The following is a 25,852-nucleotide window of genomic DNA, read 5'->3' as shown; positions in this document are numbered from 1 at the left end:
AATACAATACTTCAGTCACATTTTTTGAGCAGAAGGTAGACGGAGACAATTATTGAAAGGAAAGATTGATGGAAAACGTAGGAGAGAAGGAAAGAAAAGAATGAATGACGGATATAATGGACTGGATGCAGTTGAACTATGCAGAATGTGTAAGAACAGCAGAGAACAGACAGAGGTGGAGATCAATAATAGTCAAGCTTCTGGGAAACAGATAACACCAACGGAGGTACCAACAATATTATGAAAGGTTTAGATAAAACAGACCAAGAAAAGCTGTTCCCATTGGTTGAAAGTACAAGGACTAGGGGACATAGATTTAAGGTTTTGGCCCAAAGATACAGGGAGCATAGAGTCATAGACTCATAGAGTGATAGAACACAGAAACAGGCCCTTTGGCCCATCGTGTCTGTGCTGGCCATCAAGCACCTACCTATTCTAATTCCATTTTCCAGCACTTTCCAGCAGGATGTGAGGAAAATCTTTTTTATGCATCTATTAGTAATGACCTGGAACTTGCTGTCTATGAGGATGGCAGAAGCGGAGATGATTAATGTTTTGAAAAGGAAATTGGATGGGCATATGAGAGAAATGAGCTTGCAGGGTTACAGGGATAGAGCCAGGGAATGGGACTGACTGGATTGCTCTACTGAGAGTTAACAATGGGCCGAATAGCCTCCTTCTCTTCCATAATGATTCTATGGTCACGATTTTATCGGGATGCCGCAAGTCTCGATGTTGAGACGAAATGTGGGACTCGAGCCCACACAGGTGAAGGGTGGGACCGTGGTGATAATTTTACCAGTGATGGTCAATTACGAGGCTGCTGCTGGTCCCACCATCCCATTCAGGATGGTGGTGTACCTCTCCGAGCTGTCCGCCAAATCAGAGGGCCAGCAGCTCTGCAGCCTCGGCAGAACCACTGATAGAGGCGGCCGTTGCCGAGGCTGCAAGGGGAAAGAGCGGGTGTCTCCGTATTGAGATGTCCTTGGAGGCCTGGCAGAAAAAAGTAGTAATGTGCTGGGGCCAGACAGGCAGGCTCCGGCGATCGGAGGGGTGAGCCCTCCAGCAGCAGTGCGGAGCTGCAGGGGTGGCCGTTGCCCCCGGTGGGCCCCTCCGTGTGTAATGAAACATTCGGAAAGGAAGGTGGCCCCTTGGAAGCTGCTGGAAGGCTGCCTCGTGCCTTGGGAGGGAGGGCATTCTGACCCAGTCAAAATGCTGGCGGGGTGGTAAAATGGATGTCAATAGGCCAATTAATTGTCTTAATTGGTCAGACACCTCCTGTTGGTGGGCGGCCATGCTGCTCCTGTTCCCACCACTGTGAATATCTCCCGACGTCAAGCTTCCCTTCTGAAGCCTTCCATCACCATTTTACCATCCCTCCTGCCTCTCAGCCCATCTCCAAAGGGCTGGTAAAATTCTGGCCTATGAGTCTTTCATCATGGAAGACTTTAATCTTGTCATGTAGACTGGCCAAACAAAGTTGAAGTAATAATGTGGAGAATGTGTTTCTCGAATGCATTCCGAAAAGTTTTCAAGATCAGTGTGTCAGGAACTAGCTGGGGCACTGGGCAGGTAATGCAACCTTGGGAACTCCCTGTTGAACAGTATCAATCCCCCTGACTATACTGTCCTCTACAGCTGCCACATTCCTCACCTCCACACCCACCCCCCCTTAAATGGCTTCTTGGACCATGGTGCCGCGGTCAGGATGCAGACACTTACTGCAGATGTGGATGTCTGCTATTACAATGCTGTCCACAAACTCCCACAGTTGCAGCACACCACCCGCTCTGTCATTCCCACACAATATTTTCTTATTTATTTAATTATTTAAAGCTTATGTATTGAAACAACTTAGCATTTTTTTAGTCTTTAAGATAATTACTTGATATTGTTGCAAAAGTCCCTCTGTGTTTTGTTAAATGTATTTTTTGAGGATTCATTTTTGAAAGATTGAAGAAATGTTAAACTTTGGGGTTTTCAAAGGGAGTCACGTAAAGGCAGTCGGCGTTGAAAACAGTCCCTGGAAATGTTTTTTAAAAGGGGCACTGAGAGGTCTTGTGAAGCAAACAAGCCTTTCTGAGAAACCACCTGACTTGCAGAAACAACAAGCCATTCCAGGAAACCACCTGACTTCTAGCTCAATAAACAACAGAGCACTTTGGACACCTGGAGAAGTTGTTTACAAAGAAGTGACTCGTCAAGCTGGATGGCGGTCAAAAGTTGACCTCCTGTTGTCGGTTTTGCTTTTGAATTGCTTTGAGTTGGGTTTGAACTGTATCAAAAGGGAGAGAACCTCCAAGGAGAAAATAGAATTCCCAACAAACAAGAGAAGACCATAACCAAGCTCAGCTTTCCAGCACATCGCTAAAAGACCCTGAGAAGTCCACTGTGTCAACTCATCGTGTCTCCTGTCTTTGAAGAAAAGCCTGATAAATTAGTTATCAACACTGCCTTAAAAGAACTGTTCTAAAAGATCCCAGTGACCCATCTACGTGTACTTTGAAGGCAGACTGTATGCCAGTTTTGGAACACAACATATCTCATCTGCTGTTTCTTCAAGAATGAGCAAGTATTCAACCCAAGTGTTTTTTTGTCTAATAGAGCCCTAAAACAAAAATCCCTTTATTTTTCCCGTTAACCGGTGTATGTGTATGGGGAGCGAAGATAAAAAGGGAACTTGAATATTTCAATTTGTGTATTTATGCTTTACTTCATTACTGGATAAAAATTCTTTTATAATAAACTGTTAATTTTGTCATTGATTAAAGAAACCTGGTTGGTGTGTTTATTCTGGGATACAAATAGAGTCTATGATTGACTGTATCGGTAAGCGGGAAAAAGTTTATAAATATGTTGTGATCGTGGAGAAGTGGAACTAGAATAAACAGTGCACTCCTCCTGCCTCAGTCATAACAATATAGTCTAAGTTATAGATTAAATTGATATTTACCTGTAACTTACCCTGCCTTCCCTCCTTGTGCTGTGATGTCACATTGTGAATTTTCTTTACCATGCTGCTCACAGACTCAACGATCTCCCTTTTCTACTGTACCACTCTTTGCTTGTGCTCCACTCCATTCCGCTCTCCCCTCACCCTTTTCTACTGTTCCACTTTATGCCTCACCCATTTTGAAGTAGCAGGAGGCCTCCCTGGAAAAACACTTCCTTGATCTGAGACTCACGTCATTGCCATAAAAAGCAGTGACTTCTCTGACCACTCCTTACAGTTCACCAATTCTGAACATGGGCTCATTTGAACTAATAGTCTGTGTGAGAGCAGGTTGAATAGTTCCAGCAAAGCCCTGTGATTACTGCCTCTTCTGGCCATCTATGTAAGCAGTCATTGGCGCCACTCCAGAAACAAAACTGCTCTGTGAGCCTCTTGCTGATGTCTTGAGGCTGCATTGACCTCTTGGACTGCCACCTGCTCACTAGTGCTCTGTGAGTCACTGAGTGACATCCTCTCTGCCTCAGTAATGCCCTTGTCCCAAGTAGGTGCATCTGGGCAGGTGTTTGAATAAGAAACATGCCATGTCAAAATTTCTAATGTTCAAAATAGGGGCTAGAGCAAAAGACAATTCTAAAGACATATTTCATTGTTATAACTAATTTAATCAGTGGAATTATCTTTTGTATCATTTGCTGCCTTAATTAACATTTTTACTTGATAGTTCAGCAAACAGTCAATGCAGACATGATAGGCCAATATTTCTGCGTTGTAAACCTTTATTGTTCTCCCAAAAGCCTGGGCTTGCATTTGCTATTTTTACCCAAAGCTGTGGTGCTGTGAGAACCATTTAGATTGTGCAGTCTGAGCATGTGCAGTGTACCTAATTTCCCAGGATGCATCAGTACCATTCATTTTTTGGCTATTTTTAGCAGCCACCCACCTCAGTTCTCACCCACACAAGGACCTAAAAATCCTGCCCATATTCTCTAAAATGTCATGTGAAAGGCCACAGGAAATCAACCGGTATAATATAATTCAACAGTGGAAAATATGGAACAGTGATCGGGGTTGGTGTGATTCCTGGACATTGAAAGGTGCCTCATTCACAGCTGATTCTTGAATCAACACTTGGTTCGGGTAAATCATCTTAAATTGGGTTTAAATACAGATCCCGGATGTAACGCAGGCAGAGCCACAGACAATTCAGACAGATTATAAAAACTGATTTTGTTTTTTATTAACATGAACAGCTTTACTTTCAAACAACATTGGATATTTTGCCAGATACAAATTGCAGGCCTGATATAATCTGCTATTGTAAAATGGAAAGCACTCAGATTAAAACATTCCAATGCTGAACACATACATTTCTCCCAGAACACATTAAGGTTAAAGCAATTATTTACAGACTACCTGGAATCATTTTAAAGTAAAGCAGACAGACAATCTTTGTTGATCTTTGTATGGGGAATTTTTGGCATGGTCTCTCCTGCCGAGTGTAACATTTTGGAAATGCCACATCAGCTATCATGGCCTCTGAGAATGTGAATTAGTACCGAATGAAAGGCCAGTTTTGAGCTGTGGACTCGTCAGAGACTCACTCGCTAGATTGAGATTAGTCCAGCTCTTCAACAGAATCCTTAAGGGTAACAGAATATACTTTTGGCCTATGGGTCTAAGCTTGATTTCAATAGAAGTATCAGAGGACAATGATCAGAATCAAACAGATTGCTTTACTAGTCTCCCGATATCTTCTGCGCTGTTAATTATGCTGCTGTTCCTTGTAAAAATTGCATCCAGTGTCTTATATCAGCACCCTTTCCTAGCTGAGAATGCAGGAAGGTGAGCTGCACCCAGGCCTCCATCGCCATCATTCTGTAGCCAGACAGTAACAGGTGACCAAACTTCCCCCTGTTATAAACTAAAGCAGGGCAGACAGGAATAAGAACCAAAAGTGTATTGGACATGTCAGTGACTGTGCAATCTTGGCCTCTTACAAACTGCGCATTAGAAAACAGGAGTTATGAAAAAAGTTGATGAATTGGCACTATAAATAACTTATTTCTGTAATATCTATAGTTCATCTGATTAACCGCTATAAGTTCAAGTTAACCCCCCCGTAGACGTAGCAGGAGAAAGATGGTGCCCTGAGGCTGAATATTGTAGTCAGAGAGCAATCGACCATCTTCCAGCTGTTTCCCCTCATACATCAGGCGCTGCTGGTTGGCTGGGACACCCTCCTGCCGTTGTACTCGTGCTCTAAAAGCCTGAACTGACTCAGAGGGAAGAACGTCGTATGTAGATGTTTTCCCCTTGTCATTCTGCAGGAATATCTGCATGCACTGCTCATTCTTGACAAGCAGCAGGACAGCGTCGCTGGGAGAGACATTGTAGTCGGACAGCCTCTTGTCATCCTTCAGCTCCACACTGCTCCCGTTTTGCACCATCAGACGCTGTTGGAAATAGGGCACCTTGCTCTTTTCAAATATCAACATCTTGAGAGCCGACACTTGGATGGAAGGGTCGATCACAAGTTCGATAATCTCACCGGTCATAAACTTCACCTGGAGTCTCATCTTGTTCACTTGCTGTTGAGAAATGAACAGGATGTCAGTGATGTGGACACTTTATATCACAAATCAATTGCAAGGAATAAATGATAGAATTTAAAACTCACAACACATTCTCCCAAGCATTAGCTGTACAGACAGAAGCTGGGATCAATTCTTGTGTAAGGTTCACCTACACTAATCCCCAAGTCTTCCTTCCTATTGACATCTGAATCCCGAAGGAACCAATATTCTTCCCAAACTCTTTACTTCCAGCCAAGAAAAAGTGGCAGATTTCCAATCTGTTCTGCCTTTTGCATTTGGTTGTATCTTTGCTGCCCTATCCTGACATTGATAAAATCTTCAGAAACTCGAGGGTCTGCTGGTTACTGAGTTGCAATACTGGTCAGCCGCCTGAAGAAGCTTTCAGTGTAACATTTCAGAGTCTGAGACTCAGGTTAATGGGGACATAAAAACATGGGCCCAGAAATTCTGTGGGTTTTCTCCTCATCTTCCACCATAACCTCAGCAAGTCATCAGCAGAATCTAGAGAATGTGTGTAAATGGAGGAAAATGGCCACAGAGTTTCAGGATCATATTAAAGAAACCGCCCATATAACTCTCTGAACCAGAAGCCAGGACACCTCTAGTCCAATAGACAAGAAAAGCACCCTTGCATTGAGTAGAATGTTTTCTTTGATACAGTGGTCCATGAATGAAATCTGTCCAGTTATGTAAAAACCACTCAGCAGAGAGTTATCCTGTACAGAAATGGTTCATCTCAGACTCAGCCATTCTATTTAAAAACAAGGAATTATCCTGATAATATTAGATAATAAATACTTCATGCATTATAGCAGACGTTGCTTAATATTGTCTACAGTAACTTACAGGTTGCATTTTTAAAATGTTCCTCTCCCGGTTCAGATAATAATAATAACTTATTTTAAACTGTGTATTTCATTAATTTTCAAAACATCCCATTTTAAAGTTTAGAATTAGAATATTGGGATTCCTAAATAAAAGACAGGCTACCTCACAATCCTTGCTGGAAGCACAAGCCCAGGTGAATCAGAAGTTGTTCTGTAGAATCGTGTCTGATTCACTTTTCCTGCGCAGTTTGTTTTTTCTGTTTTCCTTCACACCGATTCTCTGCAATGAGTGAATAAAACTCTCTCTGCTTCAACTGCTCCGTGATTTCTCTGCCACTCTCGGGAAACAATCCGATCTGGCTGTGTCTCTGGCTCCCTCCTCTCCTTTTATTGTCAGACCCACTTTCTGAACGTCACAGCCCTGCTGTACTCTGATTGCCTGACATCTCCGGCTCTATTATAACAAACAACTTTCATTTCCCCAAAACTCCCCTCTGTGTCCGGGAAATGACATTGCAGTCAGCAGCAGAGAGAGAACCTGGCTCCAGGTAACAGGTACTGGGCTCCCATCTCTCTCACTTTCAGGTTCCTTTCTGCTGCCACAGTCAAAAATAACAACAGAGTAGCATCAGCTGAGATGTGACGCAGAGGACCTGCTTCCTGTAGTCAGGGCTTGAACAATACAACATATGAAAATACAGTGCATCACACCAATCAATTAATTTATCTCATGAAAACCTCCGGGCCTCAAATTCCAGCAGTTTCACTCCAGCAGGACAAGAGAGGTGGAGCGAAACCCCTTTCCCTGTCTAAACACAAAGCCAAGGATCACATCCCACATTGTCGGGTCAGGGTCACTTCCATGTCATGCTGGGTACTCGAGCTGCAAGAGTGCTCCAGTGAACAAATCTATCCTAATATCCTGACACTTGCTCACTTTAACTGCTGTTCTGGACCCAAGTTTCCATGTTTCTCATGTTCCTTTGTTGCTTCAGATTAGGAGTACAATGTTTACAGCATGGAAGGCACCTCCATAAACTTAATCAGTGTTGGAAATTCTGACCAGCTATGCCTTAGCCCTGTTCCTCAGGCCGCAGACCACTGTACCATTACTGTTCTGAGGGAGGTTCCAACCTGCACCTTGCCCCCTCTCCCCGCCCACTCCAGAAACAGCAGCAAATCTATACCACATGTCCAGCACCTACTTCCATGTGCGAAAATGGGAGCTGTCTCAAGTTGTTAAAACCAGAGAACTACCACGTGTCTCAATGAAATGCTGTTCCTCAAACTTACGTTGAACATCATTGGAACAACGTAGAAGGCCAAAGATAGAGTGGCCTGAGTGTGAGTGGAAATGGGATGGATTGGCCAATGGCCGGGAGTTTGATGTCACACTAGTCGACAGAACAGAGGCGTTCAGCAATGCGATCACCTAATCTGCTAATTGGTTTCCCTAATGCAGAGGAGACTGCAGCGTGAGCAGCAAATACTTTGTATTAGCTTGGAGGAAGAACATGTAAATTGATGTTTCAACAACAACAACCTTTATTTATAGAGCACCTCTAATATAATAAAATGTCCCAAGGAGATTCACAGGAGCATTTAAACAAAACATGACACCAAGCCACATAAGAAGATATTGGGCTACATTTTACATGTCCGCTGCCATGAACTGTGGTGGTCTGCCTGTGCGGCCTGCACGTAACGGAGCCACCGCGATATTATTATCCTATGATGTGGAGGAGGTGGGCGGTCCATACCCGGCAATGGTGTCAGCAGACTTTCCGTAGGTGCTGATGCCATTTTAAAGGGCTTCGAGCCCCGCAGAGCAATTTAAATATTTAAAGAAAAATGAATTAAAAAATTAAAGAAAGTAATCCTGACCCTCTCCCATCCCCCGCAACGACCATAAAATTCATTACTTGCCCTCTCCCCCCTCAAAGCACTTACCTCGTGCTCTTGACCTTCCCCCCAAAGTTCATAAACTTTAAACATTAGACCTTCCCACCACCCCTAGACCAATGACATGAATCTGATACCACTTACTCCCCAACCCTGCACTGTAAACCTTACCTGCTGCCCCCTCCCCAGCAGTGTTCCTCCTTGGATCCCCGGATGGGGACCCGAGGGCACGGGAGTGCCAGCCACATGCAGCAATATCGCTCCAGAGCAGACGTCGGGAGCAGGTCGGTAATTTATTTGTTAATTTAAATTAATTAACATATTCAGATGTGGCCCCTGTCGTCGAGTGGCTGGTGGGGGGGTGGTGTGGGGGAGGAAAGCGGGGCTGCCACGAGGCCTCGCCGCTGCCAGCAATATCAGGCCGAACCTTCCCGGCATCAAGGCCCAGGCGGACCTCTCATGGAGGCATTTTCCGGCCCCCTCACCACAACCCTCGACCACGGGGGGATCTGTAATATTTGTCCCATTAACACAACCGAGTGTTTCAAGCCTGTGTCCTCAGTACCTTGCTCTACGGCAGCAAGGCCTGGACAACGTATGTCAGCCAAGAGCGATGTCTCAACTCATTCCATCTTTGCTGCCTCTGGAGAATCCTTGGCATCAGGTAGCAGGATAGTATCTCCAATGCTGAAGTCCTCGAGGTGGCCAACATCCCCAGCATATACACCTTCCTGAGCCAGCGGCGCTTGAGATGGCTTGGTCATGTGAGCCACATGGAAGATGGCAGGACCCCCAAGGACGCATTGTACAGTGAGCTAATCACTGGTATCAGACCCACCGGCCATCCATGTCTCCGCTTTAAAGATGTCTGCCAACGTGAAATGAAGTCCTGTGACATTGACCACAAGTCGTGGGAGTCAGTTGCCAGTGATCGCCAGAGCTGGCGGGCAGCCATAAAGGTGGGGCTAAAGAGTGGCGAGTCGAAGAGACTTAGCAGTTGGCAGGAGAAGAGACAGAAGTGCAAGGAGAGAGCCAACTGTGTAACAGCTCCGACAACCAATTTTATCTGCAACGCCTGTGGAAGAGTCTGTCACTCTAGAATTGTCCTTTATAGCCACTCCAAGCGCTGCTTCACAAACCATTGACCACCTTTAGGCGCTTACCCATTGTCTCTCGAGACAAGGAGGCCAAAGAAGAAGAAGCAAAAGCTTCATCAAAGGGATAGGTTTTAAGGAGTGTCTCAAAGGAGGAATGCGAGGTGGGGAGGCAGAGAGATTTGGGGAGGCTATTCCAGAGCTTAGGCCCTAGGTAACTGAAGATACAGCCACCAATGGCCGAGTGATTATAATCAGGGATGCTCAAGAGGCCAGAATCAGAGGAGTGCAGATATCTTGGAGGGTTGTGGGGCTGGAGGAGATGACAGAAATAGGGAGTGTCGAGGCATGGAGGGATTTGAAAACAAGGATGAGAATTTTAAAATCAAGATGTTACTTGACCAGGAGCCAATGTAAGTCAGCGAGCACAGGGGTGATAGAGGAACAGAACTTGGTGTGAGTTAAGACATGAACAGCAGAGTTTTGGATGACCTCCAGTTTATGGAGGGTAGAATGTAGGAGATCAGTCAGGAGTGCATTGGAATAGTCAAGTCTACAGGTAACGAAGCCATGAATGAGGGTTTCAGCAGCCGATGAGCTGCGACAGGGGCGAAGTCAAATGATGTTATGGAGGTGAAAAGAGGCGGCCTTTGTGATGGCGTGAATATGAGGTCAGAATCTCATCTCAGGATCAAATGCGACACCAAGATTGCGAACAGACTGGTTTAATCTCAGACTGTTGCCAGGGAGAGGCATGGAGTCGGGAGCTAAGGAATGGAGTCTGGAGCATGGACTAAAAATAATGGCTTCAGTCTTCCCAATATTTAATTGGAAAACATTTCTGCTCATCCAGTAATGGATGTCAGATAAGCAGCCTGATAATTTAATAACAGTGGAGGAGTCGAGAGAGGTGGTGGTGAAGTCGAGCTAGGTGTTTTCGCTGTACATATGAAAACTAATGTAGTGCTGAGGCTCAGACAGAAGGAGCATTTAAGGATGTGAACAGTGGTGTGGGAAGAGGTGAAAGGGAAGGTGTTGCATCTTCTGTACTTACATGCAAAGGTACTAAGGCAAGGCAGAAAGGTGTAAAGATGATGGAAAAGTGAACCTGAATGTAACAGAGGGAACAATCCTTTTGGAGTGCTGGGAGGGCAGGGCAGAGGAGGGGAAGATCTGTTTGGTGCTGATATCACTTCGCGAGTGGCAGAAATGGCAGAAGCTGAGCTGTTGACTGAGATCAGGCAGGGCTCAGCTTTGATGCCTCTGACTGTAACATCAAACCTCAGTGAGGAACTGGGGACTGGTGGTAGCATAATATGAATCAACACCTTGAAGAAAGAGAGAGGAATAGGGATCAAAATAGAAAACTAAAGGGGCCACAGATGAACATTTAGATCCCAAGAATCCAATACTGTGGCTGCAGTTCTCCTCTGAAGGCAGGCATGTCAGCAGCACTGTGGCAGGGATTCCAACTTTAGAGTTGGATTATTTCTAACAAATTCCCTTTGGGATTAAAAGTGAATTTCAGAGATGTATTTTCTTGGTCGTTTCCCCTGTCAGACTGTGCTGTAAAATCGGCACCGATTACATACTTGAGATGTTGGAAGGAAGGAAGCTACGGTTATATTTTCCATTACTTTCCTACATTAAAATAGTGACTGCACTGCAAATATGCTTCATTGGCTGTAAAGGCTTTGGGACATCTTGTGGTCGTGAACGGAAGCCTTTCTTTTTATTAACTCGTGATCAGTGCCTGTAAGGTGTTGAAATTTACGGACTGCTCTGCTAACTGGGGAAATGAAACTGAAAGCTAATTCAACAGAGCGAAATTTCTGAGGAAATTGAAACGGATTTTCGGTTGATGTGGAATCAGCGGCAAATATAAACTTTGTACTGGGTGGAGATCCAAATCATTGATGGACAGCATGTCATATGTTAGTTGGAAAGTCTTAATAATTGCGTCTATTTTTGGAATATTTAAAGAAGGCGCGGCAACTGGTTTATAAGGAACTGCGGTCACACCAACCTCACATTGTGTGAAAGCTGGAACCATGGGGTTATACGAAACTGAACCCAGGAATCTGGACGATTTCATTAAAAATAACCTGGAACCAAATGAATTTAACATCAAAGTGAGGAACGCAGTGCACAGAATCTGCGATTTTTTAAGGAATCGATGTTTTATCAAACAACCCACGATCAAAGTGATCAGAGCTGTTAAAGTAAGTTATTTTCATGGAGATTATGGAATTACTAGTGTTTACAATAAATTACTATTTTCAATATCAGGTACCTTGCCTTGCTTAAGTATGGAGATGTTTTCTCGTGATTGCTCATTTTGAAACATTAAATTTCCTGTTTTCTGCGCTAAACTCCATTTCTCCAAATGTTGTGGTCTCGCTGTGGGATTCAGTTCCACCAGTGCCAGTTGCCTCCAGTATCTCATCTAAATTAACGGGATTGGGTGAGATCGCCATCATTTCCTGGGAATTCTGTGTAGATGTCGAATGTTTCTCGGAAAATCTGGACCAAATGGGGATTTTTTACCCGAAGGGACAGAATGTTTTTGACCTGCTTGTTTTAAAGGTTCTGTGCCTTTCGATGGACTTCTGTTAAAGGGAACATTTACTTCAAATCTGTTCCTCTTAAAGAACTTCATTGAGATGTACCGCTGTCAAAAGTACAACATGCTTTAAATATGCTCCTCAAAATCAACAAGAGTTCGAATTCTTAAAGTGACAACACACTTTTAAAACAATTTTAATTCTAAAGGGATACAATAATGTGAGTTTCCAATTCAGACAGAGAGAAAGAGAGAAAGACGTGGTTTGCATCTTATGATTTTATTCTCATGCTTAAACAGAAAGTTATTTAGTAGATTCTGACTTAGCACTGGCTCTGTCAGTGGTTAAGATGGGAAAGACAGGAATTATAGCAAGCCCCCCCCCCCACACCCCCAAATCCTCAAATAGGGCAAAACCACTCTGTTGATGACAGGTGTAGGTGTTAAAATTGACCACAACGCACTCGGTAAGAAGGACTATCAGCCCAGGGTCTCCAATCCTGCTCACTTTCCAGTCACCTTTGCTGAAAGTCTACTTTATATGTACAGGACAAAATTGAGTTGCGATTCTCGGCATAGTTGAATAGCCTGTTGACACCTGTGGCCAAAGACCACATATGAAGAATAGATAATTCGGGGAATTGCTGATGAGTGCTCGTGAAACTGTCTCAGCAAGTCAGCAGCTTCATGAAAAGAGGGCAAGAGGGAAAAGATCAAAAGGAAAGTGGCAGCAAACATTGTATCAGTGTGAATTCCGAGCTCAAAGCAATGATACAGAGAGCCTGATTGTTCAAGACTGAAGAAAACAAATGGCGTTATCTTTATGCAATATTTAAGGAATGGGTAAGTTCACCAGTATCTGAAATATAAATAATACATAAATAATGTTTTATTCTTCCTCCTCTCCTCAGGGAGGATCATCAGGGAAAGGAACAGCTTTAAGAGAGGGCTCAGATGCGGATCTGGTCGTCTTCCTCAGTTGTTTCAAGAATTTCCAGGACCAGAGGGAAACCAGGCATGAAATTCTTGAGGAAATTCAGCAAATACTGGAAATATGTAAATCAAGCATTGCGTATGAGATCAGTGATATCAATATCACTATAACACAGAACAGCGGCATCCCGCCAAAATCCATGAGCTTCACACTGAAATCAAAGAAGAATTCAGGCAGTGTGAATTTTGATGTTTTGCCAACCTTTGATGCATTAAGTAAGAATTTATAACAATTTATATCATTAAAGCTCCAGTTTAATTTAAATTCTTCAATGAGCCTCTGCTACTCATCAAGAAAGACGGGAATAAAGTGCACGTTATCCACTTTGCTCCATCACATGTTCTGTTCCTAGTTCAGATGATGCAGAGCTGAGTTCCATTTATTATTAGAGTTGTTGTTGGGAGGAATATGTTTCAATTCGCTTTTCTGATAGGATCAGATACAATAGACTATCACAGATATATTGCGGACCCTTAACAGGAGAAGTCATGAGGCATATTAGCCCCAGTTTATGATTGGCATCATTTTAACATTGGCGTTAACACAATGATGATGATGGGAAGTCTCAGATAATAACTCTGAAAATCGACCCAGGATTGTTTCTTTAAGTTAATGTCTGAGATTTGTTCTCTTTTCCCTCCTTTTCTAAAGGAAGTGATTCCGTTTCTTGGCCACCAAAAGGCCCTGGTACTTTTCCCAGCTGATCATTTCTCATACCAAGACAAGAGTGTCAACAGCAAAACAAAAGCAAAATACCGTGGATGCTGGAAATCTGAAATAATAGCAGAAAATGCTGAAAAGACTCAGTATGTCTGGCAGTATTTGTGTTCTGTTAGAGAGGGCAAAGGGTGAGAAAAGAGATGTGTTGCCCATTTAAGAGAGATTTTTTTCTCTCAGAGGGTTCTGAGTCTTTGGAATTCTCTTCCTTAAAAGGCAATGGGAAACAGAGTTTTTGAATATTTTTAAGGACAGAGGAAGATAGATTCTTGATAAGCAAGGGGATGGAAGGTTATCAGGAGTAGGTGGAAATATGGAGTAGTCAGTTCAGCCAGGAACTTACTGAATGGCGGAGCAGGCTCAAAGTGCCGAGTGGCCAACTCCTGCTCCGAATTCCTATGTTGGTATCTGATGGCCACACGTAGTACACTTTCCAGAAGGGGTCACTGGGTAGTGATCAGGTATCAAAAAACTACTATATTTGACTATATTTTATATCACTTCCCAAACCAGGGACACTGAGATCACTTGTAGTTATCCACTGCTACCCTGGCTGAGATAAGGACTAAAACCTGGGACCTTCTTGCTCTGCAGATACTTTGGACCAGGTCAAGTATCAATCCTCTTACTGTGGGATGGGATGAGAATGGCCTTCTTCTACGCCGTAAATGACTCTATGGCTCTATCTATAGACACCTAATTGTGGGCACCTTTGGGAATGTGAGAAGCTTTCATGAGATTAAATAAATTAGGAAGCATCCACTAAAAAGCAGATATAAATGGTCTATTAGAGTAATGATCTAATTGGATTGCTTTTGTTGAGTACCTGTCTTCTGATACACTTGCAAGTGCAGGAAGATGTTCATTAATCATTTAATATCTTGCAGTGGGACAGGACAATGCAAGTGTAGCCCATCTCGAGCTGATCAATTTTGTAAATGAAAATGAAGATGTAAATGGGGAATTTTCGGCCTGTTTTACTGAGCTTCAGAGAAAATTTGTGAAGCAACGTCCTTCAAAACTTAAAGACTTGATTCGCCTGCTAAAATATTGGTACAAACAGGTGAGTGATTGGGGAACATGGAAGTTGTTTAATGCTTGGAGGATTTGGGAGGATTGTTGCACCAAAAATAAAAAGATTGCTTCCTTCTGTGTCTCGACTTCCACCAGTAGCTACTCCATTGACAAACACTGCAGATGAAAACCTGGAATGATTGCATGGTGGGAGATAGCCAAACCTTTTGGAGAAATGTCCATTTGTGCTGTTTCTCTGGGAGTTCCACCAGTCTCCACTGAAATTACAACTGGAGGTTGACAAACCCATAGAAAGTCAGTGTCAGTATTTGAATAAATAAAGATTCTTGCTTCTCCTCTGTTGAAAATAATTTGGAAGAAGGGGAGAACTCCTGTACATCTTCTGGTTTAGGTTGAACACATGTTATACCAGATCTTGATTCTCAAAGCAATTAAAGAGCAAATGCCCTGATCCCATATTTTGTGGACTGAGAAACATGGTCAGAAATGGAGCCTCAATCCTTCGACCATGGCTTCCCATTTGGAGTGAGGATCAGGGTTTTTACCCTGAAATCTTTTACTTTTCACCCAGTCCCTGAACAGTGTGTCTTCGAGTGACCTTCTCCATTTTTCATCAGTATCCTTCAATTTACAACCAAAGGCTCCATCCAATCTTCCATTGCCAAGTAACTCTAGAATTCACAGCAAAAGAGAATCAAACAAAAGTTAGTTCATAACTGAGGGATCAATTGAAAAACAATGGGTTAGAAATTGATACTTGTGCTATTTTTCCAGTGGAAATAGGCACAAAAATCAACACCAAAGGTGCCTGAAATATGTCCAATGCTATAATGGCCTCAAACAATTTACAGTATCCTGGGCAGCTGTTCAAAACAGGCGCTCGGCTCCTTGACTATATTAATGAGGGGCCTAATGGCTCTTTAAGGACGTGACGTACGCATCGGATCTGTTCCCCTTCAGATTTTTGCGTCGACAAGTGGCCTCAATGTAAGTACATTTTTTATACTTGTCTTTATGTGGAGCCAAGAGGCACTTCCTAGAACTTCTCCCAGTTCCACAGCATTCCTGAAGACTGCTGCCGGCCCACCATCACCTACCTCCCCACCCTCTCACTATCTGATGGCCGTTCCTGGAGAGGCAGCTGGCCCAACTTTGGTCTCCTGGAGCCTATGAGCTGCTGTTTTGTATCTGATTGGCATCCGCAGATTCCCAGCAATTTGCTGATAATGCCCGAGGCCCAATTTCAGTTCAGTCTAATTCCAAGAACTTCCTTTCTTTTGACTCCTGACTCTCCAACCCACTATTCTATAGGTTCATGTCTACAGTTTCCACATGGAGAGTTTGTCTTCTCAGCCTTATCTTTGTGCAGAGATTAGGCAGTTCATCCAATGGAACGAGAAAGAGTTGGAATGAGGGCCATTCTGGGCAGATGTGGTGGACTTCTTAGCGAATGCTTATACAGCAGTATTGGGCTGGGTATAGCCCCAGCTGGCACTATCAGGGAAGTTGTTTGGTCCGGTTAGAATAATAAAATATCACAGTATGGAAACCAAAATACAGGATGGGAGGAGGAGTGAATACTTGAAATATCACATTTCTGTCTTTATATTTGTCAACCATTTACCCTAGTATGTGAAGCCACGGAAATTTGAGCTGAAAGCTGGAGCACGCCTGCCTGCTAAGTATGCAGTGGAGCTGCTGACTATTTATGCCTGGGAGCAAGGAAGTGGACAGGAAAGATTTGTCATGGCTGATGGTTTCCGAACAGTCCTGAAACTGATCTGCAGATATCAGGAGCTGTGCATCTACTGGACCAAGGAGTACGATGTCAATAATAGAGTCGTTGCAGACTTTCTAATAAAGAAACTGAGTGGCAACAGGTAAAATCTTCAACCCTGTTTAAAACTATACCAATTAGAGCTGCTTCACTTCTTTGAACAGCTCCCAAGTAACGGGGCCGATTCAAGAAATATTTGGGGTCCAGTTCACTTGATCGTTAATATTTGTCCTTAACTTTGGCATCATGGGTGACAAATAAGTGACATGTTGGCTGCGTTATTTGAATGTGATGGATGTGCAGCTCAATATTAGCAGTGAGAGTCAACCTGACACACAGTTCAAGTATGAAAATGTGCCTAAGAGGCAGCAGTCCTGACAATGCTCCATTGTAATGCAAGATTGTGGCTGGAATTTTATGCCCCCACATTGAGCAGGCTGGTGGTGGGGGGTGGGTGGGGGGGGAGGTGTGCGGTGGAGGGGGTGTAAAATTGAGTGGGAGGTGGGGGGGTTGCCCCCACGGCAATTTTACACAGGGCGGCAGAGGCGAGATACGGCCAGCCCACCCCAGGCCAATCAAGGCCCTTACATGGCCAATTAACTGCCACTTAAGGGCCCCCTCCCGCCACCACGGATATTTTACCCCAGGTGGCCAGATGGCAAATGCCCCAAGAACCCTGCCTGGTTAAACAACGTGGCCTTCTTGCAGGCTGGGGGTGGGCTCTCCTAATTGGGCACCCTATGCCCCTCAGAGGGCTACCCAGAAGCTCCAACCACCCCCAATGCACAACACTCTCCTCCCTCCACCTCCACCCAACTAACGTGCCTCGCCAGGGCCCAGGCAATTGTCCCCGGCAAGGTCCTAAACACTTAACCTGAGTTCCAGGGCCATCCTTCCTTTTGCCTCCAATGGCAGGGTGTAGTCCCAGCAGTGGCCACTGCTCCTGGTGGTGCTGTTGGGACTAAGAGCTGCCGGCCCACTGATTGGCCGGCAGCTCCATTAGGTGGGACTTCTTGCCTCAAGGAGGTGGAAATCCCACTCAAGACCAGTTTAGGACCTGGGGATTGTAAAATCCCAGCCTGGCTCCCAGGCCCAGCGGAGGCACACTCATCATCGACTTTTCAGCCAGTGGGCAGGGCCTCCCACCCAATGTAAAATTCCGGCCCGTGTTTAACTCCCACCAAATATTCTGCTGTAGCTCCTTCCTCAACTAATTTTTAAGGTCTTAAAATCTTTACCCTTATTTACAAATCTCATTACCAACTCATCTCTTCATCCTACACTTGATCTGCAACCTCCTCCAGCCATTGTTCCAGCTCATTCCCCCTGAACCTCCTCTTATTTGCCATCAGTAGCAAAGCTTGCAGCCATTTTGGTCCCACTTTATGGAACTCTCCAGAAATTTCTTCACCTCACTACAAATTCTCCCACTTTCAATAACCTCCTGAAAACCTTTGGTCAGATCCTCGGATTCTATTCCTGCTCAGCATCTGTTTCTTCTGTCTGAAATGTCTGGGAATGTTTATGAAATTAAAAGTGCTATATAAATGCAAATTGCTGCAATTTACAATATCACAATAGAATTACGGATCAGGAAGGCCGAACGATCCATCTTAAATCACCCATCCAGAAAGACCCTTCTCTGTAGTGTCTATTGGTTCTTAAATGGTTCCAGAATTAGGGACTGGAGCCCCTTCCTGGCCCACACAAGGCCACTGACAAAGCTGAGGCTGAGGGTAAGAACTCTCTAGGCTGTAATTTCATGTATCCTTGGCCTCAAAGGGACCCAGTTGGAAGATCAATAAACTGAGTGAGAAATGGTGTGCCAGTTTCCTGATGAGCAGAAGAGGAATGAAGGCAGAATTTACTTTTTTCTGAGTAGGCCCCTTAGTGAGATTCTGGGCAACATTCCCCAGCTTGACACAGCCAACATCACCTTGTTTTGTGCAGTCTGGAGGCAGGGCAGGCAGGTGGCTGTGTTGGAACACTGACTTTCTGCATGAGGTTAATTCCTAAATAATACACAAATGCAGCAATTTCTTGAACTGCACAAGGAGGTTGACAGTGAAGCTATTGACAGAGCAGCTCAAATCGACCAGCAGTTTATAGCAATGGGCAACTCATGGGTATCGCTTCCTTGCAACAGAATTGCTGGATGATTTCCACACTAATAACAGAGAGTATCATTAAACTCACCATCAGTTTCCAGCAAACTCTGGCCTTTTTATTTTTCAGGCCAATTATTCTTGACCCAGCTGATCCAACTGGAAATGTTGCTTCATCTACTGGATGGGACGTGATGGTAAATGAGGCCGTGAAATGCATGAACATGCTATGTGTCTCTGGAGTCCGAGAATGGGATGTCCAGGTAAAACAGTTTTAATAAATGATAACGTTTTGATACAAGGCAATGTCTATAGTAGAAATTCCGTAGATTGTGTTGTTAGATCCCAGAGTTGCTTCTGTCGAGAATAGATCGGAATTCAGATCACTGAGGTGAAAGGCCATTGTTCTCATCACTTACCTCAATCCTTAATTGGATATTTCATTCTTTTCATTTGGGCTGGTAATCATAGCCCAGCTGTCAAGTATTAAAGGCATATGGAAAGTCAGAAACTCCGCAGCTTCAATCCTCAGTCCGTATTGAATTAGCTGGTGTCAGCTGGGTGACTGTGGGACTGCTACAATTGGCCTCAGCACCCCTGCATGGGAGGTGGGGAAAGAAGCAGCTGAGATTCCCACTGACCATATATTGTACATGTGTGATCATCAGTTAAGTACAGGATCAGACTTTGTTGAATGGTGAACAACACTTACTGTCTAAGCTTATACAAGAACAGTGGCCATTTCTGTGAGGTACTGGAGTCTGGTTATCACCCCAGCAAGAATCAATCAGGAGAGACAGCAAGAAAATTAGGGAAATATAATTATTGAAAAACTTATGAAAAAAGAACATCACTGACTGTCTTTTGCTGCCCCCCCAAAATAAAAAAAGATATTTTTAATGTCATGTTTTGTTCTCGTCTTAGCCAGTGAAGGGTTTTGTCATCGGCCTGGGCGGTTTGTCATTTCGCCTGAATGTCAACATTGACAACAAGATCTCAATGATCAAGGAACGAATCCAGCAAGACCAGAACATTCCAGCTCACAAGCAACGCCTGAGGTTTAATGAAACCATGCTCATTGACAACAAATCCTTGCTGGAGTCTGGAATATTCTTTGATGCAACACTCCACTTATTCATCGAGATATCCGTTAAGAATGCAGAGGGACGTAAGCATAAAATTGAAGTGTTGCCAACTGACACAGTTTTGAGTCTGAAAAATAAAATTGAATCCCTGGAGCACATTTCGTCACACCAGTACTACCTGACCTTTCAGTCGAGGCCACTAGAAGACAGATACACACTGGAATATTATGAAATTAAGCACCATTCTCTCATCAACATCAACCTGCGTCTCCGTGGTGGCAGGGAGATTTGAAAATTAATAGCAATACTAATAACTTTAAATTGAGTTTTGATATTGCATTGTTGCAACTGGATTGAATTAGAATTAGTTCCAACTATATACACTGCATATTAATCATTGCCACTGATCAGCCTGTATCTGAAAATGCTTACGATTTAATTAGAATTCATGTGCAGAATGAGATAAAACATAAGGAAGGCTTAAAATACTATCCATGACAGTATTGGTCGGAGTGCCTACCGCACAGTCGTTGTGGAGACGAAGTCCCGCCTTCACATTGAGGATACCCTCCTTCGTGTTGATTGGCATTACCACCATGCTAAATGGGATAGATTTCGAACAGATCTAGCAATGCAATACTAGGCATCCATGAGGCGCTGTGGGCCATCAGCTGCTGCAGAATTGTACTCAACCACAAACTGTAACCTCATGGCCCAGCATATCCCCCACTCTACCATTACTATCAAGCCAGGAGACCAACCCTGGTTTAATGAAGAGTGCAGGAGGGCATGCCAGGAGCAGCACCAGGCACATCTCAAAATGAGATGTCAACCTGGTGAAACTACAAAACAGGATTATCTGCGTGCCAAACTACTTAAGCAGCATGCGATAGGCAGAGCTAAGCGATCCCATAACCAATGGATCAGATCTAAGCTCTGCAGTCCTGCCACATTCAGCCATGAATGGTGGTGGACAATTATACAACTAACTGGAGGAGGTGGCTCCACAAATATCCCCATCCTCAATGATGGGGGATCCCAGCACATCAGTGCGAAAGATAAGGCTTAAGCATTTGCAACAATCTTCAGCCGGAAATGTCGAGTTGATGATCCATCTTGGCCTCCTCCTGATGTCCCCAGCATCACAGATGCCAGGCTTCAGCCAATTCGATGTCAAGAAACGACTGAAGGCACTGGATACTGCAAAGGCTATTGGCCCTGACAATATTCCAGCAATAGTACTGAAGACCTGTGCTCCAGAACTTGCCACACCCCTAGCCAAGCTGTTCCAGTACAGCTACAACACTGGCATCTACCCTGCAAAGTGGAAAATTGCCCAGGTATGTCCTGTACACAAAAAGCAGGACAAGTCTAACCCAGCCCCATCAGCCCACTCTCAATCATCAGTAAAGTGATGGAAGGTGTCATCAACAGTGCCATCAAGCAGCACTTTCTTTGCAATAACCTGCTCAGTGACGCTCAGTTTGGGTTCTGCCAGGGCCACTCAGCTCCTGACCTCATTCGAGCCTTGGTTCAAACATGGTCAAAAGAGCTGAACTCAAGAGGTGAGATAAGAGTGACTGCCCTTGACATTAAGGCAGCATTTGACCGAGTATGGCATCAAGGAGCCCTAGCAAAACTGAGGTCAATGGGAATCAGGGGGAAAACCCTCCGCTGGTTGGAGTCATACCTAGCGCAAAGGAAGATGGTTGTTGGACATCAATCATCTGAGCTCCAGGACATCACTGCAGGAGCTCCTCGGGGTAGTGTCCTCGGCCCAACCATTTTCAGCTGCTTCATCAATGACCTTCCTTCAATCATAAGGTCAGAAGTGGGGATGTTCACTGATGATTGCACAATGTTCAGCACCATTCGTGACACTTCAGATACTGAAGGGGTCCGTGTAGAAATGCAGCAAGACTTAGACAATATCCAGGCTTGGGCTGAGAAGTGGCAAGTAACCTTCACGCCACACAAGTGCCAGGCAATGACCACCTCCAACAAGAGAGAATCTAACCATTTCCCCTTGACATTCAATGGCATTACCATCGTTGAATCCCCCACTATCAACATCCTAGGAGCTACCATGGACAGAAACTGACTGGAGTAGCCATATAAATACAGTGGCTACAAGAGCAGGTCAGAGGCTAGGAATCCTGCACCCTGTAACTCACCTCCTGACACCCCAAAGCCTGTCCACCATCTACAAGGCACAAGTCAGGAGTGTGATGGAAAACTCTCCATTTGCCTGGATGGGTGCAGCTCCAACAACACTCAAGAAGCTCGACACCATCCAGGACAAAGCAGCCCACTTGATTGGCACCCCATCTACAAACATTCACTCCCTCCACCACCGACGCACAGTGGCAGCAGTGTGTACCGTCTACAAGATGCACTGCAGCAATGCACCGAGGCTCCTTAGACAGCCCCTTCCAAACCCGCGACCTCTACCAACTAGAAGGACAAAGGCAGCAAATGCATGGGAACACCACCACCTGCAAGTTCCCCTCCAAGTCACACACCATCCTGACTTGGAACTATGTCGCCGTTCCTTCACTTTCGCTGCGTCAAAATCCTGGAACTCCCTTCCTAACAGCACTGTCAGTGTACCTCCCCCACATGGACTGCAACGGTTCAAGAAGGCAGCTCACCACCATCTTCTCAAGGGCAATTAGGGATGGGCAATAAATGCTGGCCTGGCCAGTGACACCCACATCCCATGAATGAATAAAAAAAAGTTTTTTTAAATGGAGGTGATCCTGTGCATTCTGAAACATGTATGTTAAACCATTAGTAATTGAAGAATGTTAGTTAACCGAATAAAGATCATTTACATTTATTTTGTTTTGTATTGGCAGCAATTCTGGTGCCAACTGCAGCTGTGAATAAATAAAGCTCCTTTCAAATACGATAGATTATTAAACTAATTTTGCTCATTCAAAGAACAAAGAACAGTACAGCACAGGAACAGGCCATTCGGCCCTCCAAGCCTCCGCCGATCTTGATGCCTGGCTAAACTAAATCCTTCTGCACTTCCGGGGAACGTATCCCTCTATTCCCATCCTATTCATATATTTGTCAAGATGCCTCTTAAACGTCGCTATCATCCCTGCTTCCACCACCTCCCCCGGCAGCAAGTTCCAGGCACTCACCACCCTCTGTGTAAAGAACTTGTAGAACATGTTTCATTTACTGTCATTAACTGTGTCACGAATAGATGAGAACTCCCTGTAAATTATGTTTTGTGCATCTGAGTATTAATGTCAACCACCATTTTATACATCATGTTTAAGTTTTTACTTCTATGTTCCGAATGTCAAAATGGAGGAGAGAGGTCAGGTGGGAAAGCAACTTGAATAGGGTCTAGTTTTAGGACCCAGGAAACCCCTATCCAACTTGCCTGGACTGGAAATTTTAACAGTTTGAGGGTACAGCCTGTTTCCAATACACAGTTACCTTTGGGGCAGTGTAGTCTAGCTGCCTGAACCTGCACACCTCTCTCTAAGACACAGTCTGCAGAAAGTAAGAAAAATTAAAGAAGACCCAGACTGCAAACAGCGAAGAAAATTAAAGTCACAGGCTGGGATTTTACCCTTGGTGGATGGGAGCTGGCTGCCAACTGAAAAGTCGGTGGCGAACCACTTCCACCCGGTCTGGGGATCTGACCCGTATTTTGCACCTGCTTGAGGTAGGAAGTCCCGCCTAATGGAGCAGCCAGCCAATCAGCGGGCTGGCAGCTCTCTGTGCCAGCTGTGCCACTGGGGGCAGTGGCCACTACTGGGCCTGCAGCCTAGTTGACAGAAGATGATGTCGGGGAGCCCCGGACCTAAGGTAAGTTTTTGTTACCTCGCTGGGGGTGATCGCTCAGGCCCCAGCAAGGCAAGAGTGGTCAACTGGGGGATGGGGGCATGTTGGGAGTGGTTGGCGCAGTGGGGGCAGCCCTCCATTGGGCAGAGGGTACCTGATCAGGAGGCCCCACCCCGTCCCAGGCCGTCAGAAAGTTGCCTGCTTTTGTCAGGTGGCTTTTCTCGAGTCTAGGACACCCGCTTGCCACGTGTAAAATCTGCGTAGAGGCAGGGGAAGGCCGTTAAGTGGCTACTTAAGGACCTTGATTGGCCGGGGCGGGCAGGCCATTTTTCCCCGTCGCCGCCCTGCATAACATGACAGCAGAGGCGGCAGTGGGTTGGGAAGGGCCCCCGGAGCCTCCCACTTCATTTTACGCCATCAACTCCCCCACCCCCCCGCCACCATCCTGCTGGTTGTGGGGGTGGGGGGGCATATAATTCAGCCCACAATCAGCAAAAATAACAAGAACCATGCTTTCTGCTAGCTTCCTCTCAATGTAAGAAAAAGTTGACTTTAGCCAAATCAAGCTGCCTTGATTTACCTTTGAGAGTGTAAAGAAGAAGAAATTTGTAAGAGAAGAGATATTTCTAACAACTCCTCCCCAATTTAGCATGTCCAATCAGTGATCTTCAATTTTTGGACTCTTTCCGATAATTTAACTGAGATTCATGTTGTTTATAGTTCTATTTAGTAAATGTCCTTGCCTTTTTATGCCTTTAACCTTTCCCTGAATGTTTGTAAGCGTGCGTGGTGAAGTTAAACCCCTTCCCGAGTTTAAGAGTGTGTAAACAAACCCTAATTCTTTGATTTAACGTTAACAACCGTGTTGTTGCGATCATTTATTATCTGGGTTTAAGGGAGGGAAAAATATTATGGGCAGGTGGTTGAAAAAACAGGGAAATTTGTTCAGAGAGAAAAAAAATAACTGCCTGTTTGTAACAACTGGGGCAGCACAGTGGCGCAGTGGTTAGCACCGCAGCCTCACAGCTCCAGCGACCCGGGTTCAATTCTGGGTACTACCTGTGTGGAGTTTGCAAGTTCTCCCTGTGTCTGCGTGGGTTTCCTCCGGGTGCTCCGGTTTCCTCCCACATGCCAAAAGACTTGCAGGTTGATAGGTGAATTGGCCATTATAAATTGCCCCTAGTATAGATAGGTGGTAGGGAAATATAGAGACAGGTGGTAGGAATATGGGATTAGTGTAGGATTAGTATAAATGGGTGGTTAATGGTCGGCACAGACTCGGTGGGCCGAAGGGCCTGTTTCAGTGCTGTATCTCTAACTAACTAACTGCTTTGAATGTTTTACAAGTTTGTTTATATATTAAGATACAGTGAGTAGATTATTTGCCAAGTAAATTGTATATATTACAATAATCATAGCATTAGAGAATCAAACAGCACAGAAAGAGGTCACTCAGACCATCAAGTCTGTGCTGGCCTGTTGAAAGAATTATCCAATTATTCCTATTGCCCTGCAAATTTCTCCTTTTCAAATGTATATCCAATTCCCTTTTGAAAGTTACTGTTGAATCTGTTTACAGAATATCACAATCGATGAACTATCTAATGCTGCACAATAAAGATGGTTAATAATCGTGAGTCTGTCAGTCGGTGCCATAACTCATTCAAGGGTAAGATTTGTCTCTGGATCTCCAGATAATATTTAGTGAATAACTATCTTTTTACTGTTAGACTGTTGCCATGTCTGGGAAAATCCTGCCATACCCGCCCTGGATTTCAAGTAAAGGATTTCACCTGTCAGCCAATCCTCCTCACGTCTCTAACCGACAAACAAAAAGCAAAATACTGCAGATGCTGGAAATCTGAAAAATTACAGAGAACACTGCAAACACTCAATGGGTAAGGCAGCATCTGTGGAGAGATCAGACAAATGTTCATTTAGCTTTCAGACCTTTGGTGAAAATTGGAAGCTATGACCAAGAGCAGCTTTTGAAAAGGAACAGAGTGTGGGAACAGGGAGGGAAAACACTCACAGAGAATGAGATAGAATAATCTGGAAACTGCTTACGAGACAAACAGGAGATAGCTAAATGGCAGAACTGATATTAGGATGAGACAATAGAAAGCATAATGAGAGATATAAAAAAAAGACATAGAGATGTGGAAAGTCATAGAGAGATACAGCACTGAAATAGGCCCTTTGGCCCACCAAGTCTGTGCTGACATCAACCACCCGTTTATACTAATACTACATTAATCCCATACTCCCTACCACATCTCCACAATTCTCCTACCACCTACCTACACTAGGAGCAATTTACAATGGCCAATTTACCTATCAACCTGCAAGTCTTTGGCTGTGGGAGGAAATCAGAGCACCCAGTGGAAACCCACACAGTC

The 25,852-nt window shown here is 44.5% G+C and overlaps 2 protein-coding genes across 2 annotated transcripts in view; one reads left to right on the top strand and one right to left on the bottom strand.

Moving 5' to 3' along the window:
• The window catches only part of LOC137382909 (2'-5'-oligoadenylate synthase 3-like), a 70,412-nt gene that overhangs the window by 18,302 nt on the left and 26,258 nt on the right, over positions 1-25,852 (top strand). Inside the window, exons 8-19 of the mRNA XM_068055485.1 lie at positions 33-226; positions 769-946; positions 1,466-1,572; positions 5,281-5,562; positions 7,837-7,890; positions 8,392-8,560; positions 11,375-11,592; positions 12,845-13,142; positions 14,532-14,707; positions 16,309-16,559; positions 18,692-18,824; positions 19,486-19,936. Of these exons, the coding sequence (XP_067911586.1) occupies positions 33-226; positions 769-946; positions 1,466-1,572; positions 5,281-5,562; positions 7,837-7,890; positions 8,392-8,560; positions 11,375-11,592; positions 12,845-13,142; positions 14,532-14,707; positions 16,309-16,559; positions 18,692-18,824; positions 19,486-19,936 (2,511 nt within the window). The remainder of the gene's footprint in view (positions 1-32; positions 227-768; positions 947-1,465; positions 1,573-5,280; positions 5,563-7,836; positions 7,891-8,391; positions 8,561-11,374; positions 11,593-12,844; positions 13,143-14,531; positions 14,708-16,308; positions 16,560-18,691; positions 18,825-19,485; positions 19,937-25,852) is intronic.
• Positions 4,175-6,985, bottom strand: LOC137382635 (polyubiquitin-like). The gene is made up of 2 exons (XM_068054834.1): positions 6,538-6,985; positions 4,175-5,541 (listed from the first exon to the last, which is right to left on the bottom strand). Exon 2 carries the CDS (start codon positions 5,527-5,529, stop codon positions 5,062-5,064), a length of 468 nt encoding a protein of 155 aa, XP_067910935.1. The 5' UTR covers positions 5,530-5,541; positions 6,538-6,985; the 3' UTR covers positions 4,175-5,061.

Source organism: Heterodontus francisci, chromosome 23, assembly GCF_036365525.1.
Source record: "Heterodontus francisci isolate sHetFra1 chromosome 23, sHetFra1.hap1, whole genome shotgun sequence".
NCBI classification, from domain to species: domain Eukaryota; kingdom Metazoa; phylum Chordata; class Chondrichthyes; order Heterodontiformes; family Heterodontidae; genus Heterodontus; species Heterodontus francisci.
The sequence above is the reverse complement of the archived record's forward strand: the minus strand, read 5'-3'. Positions and strand labels throughout refer to the sequence as shown.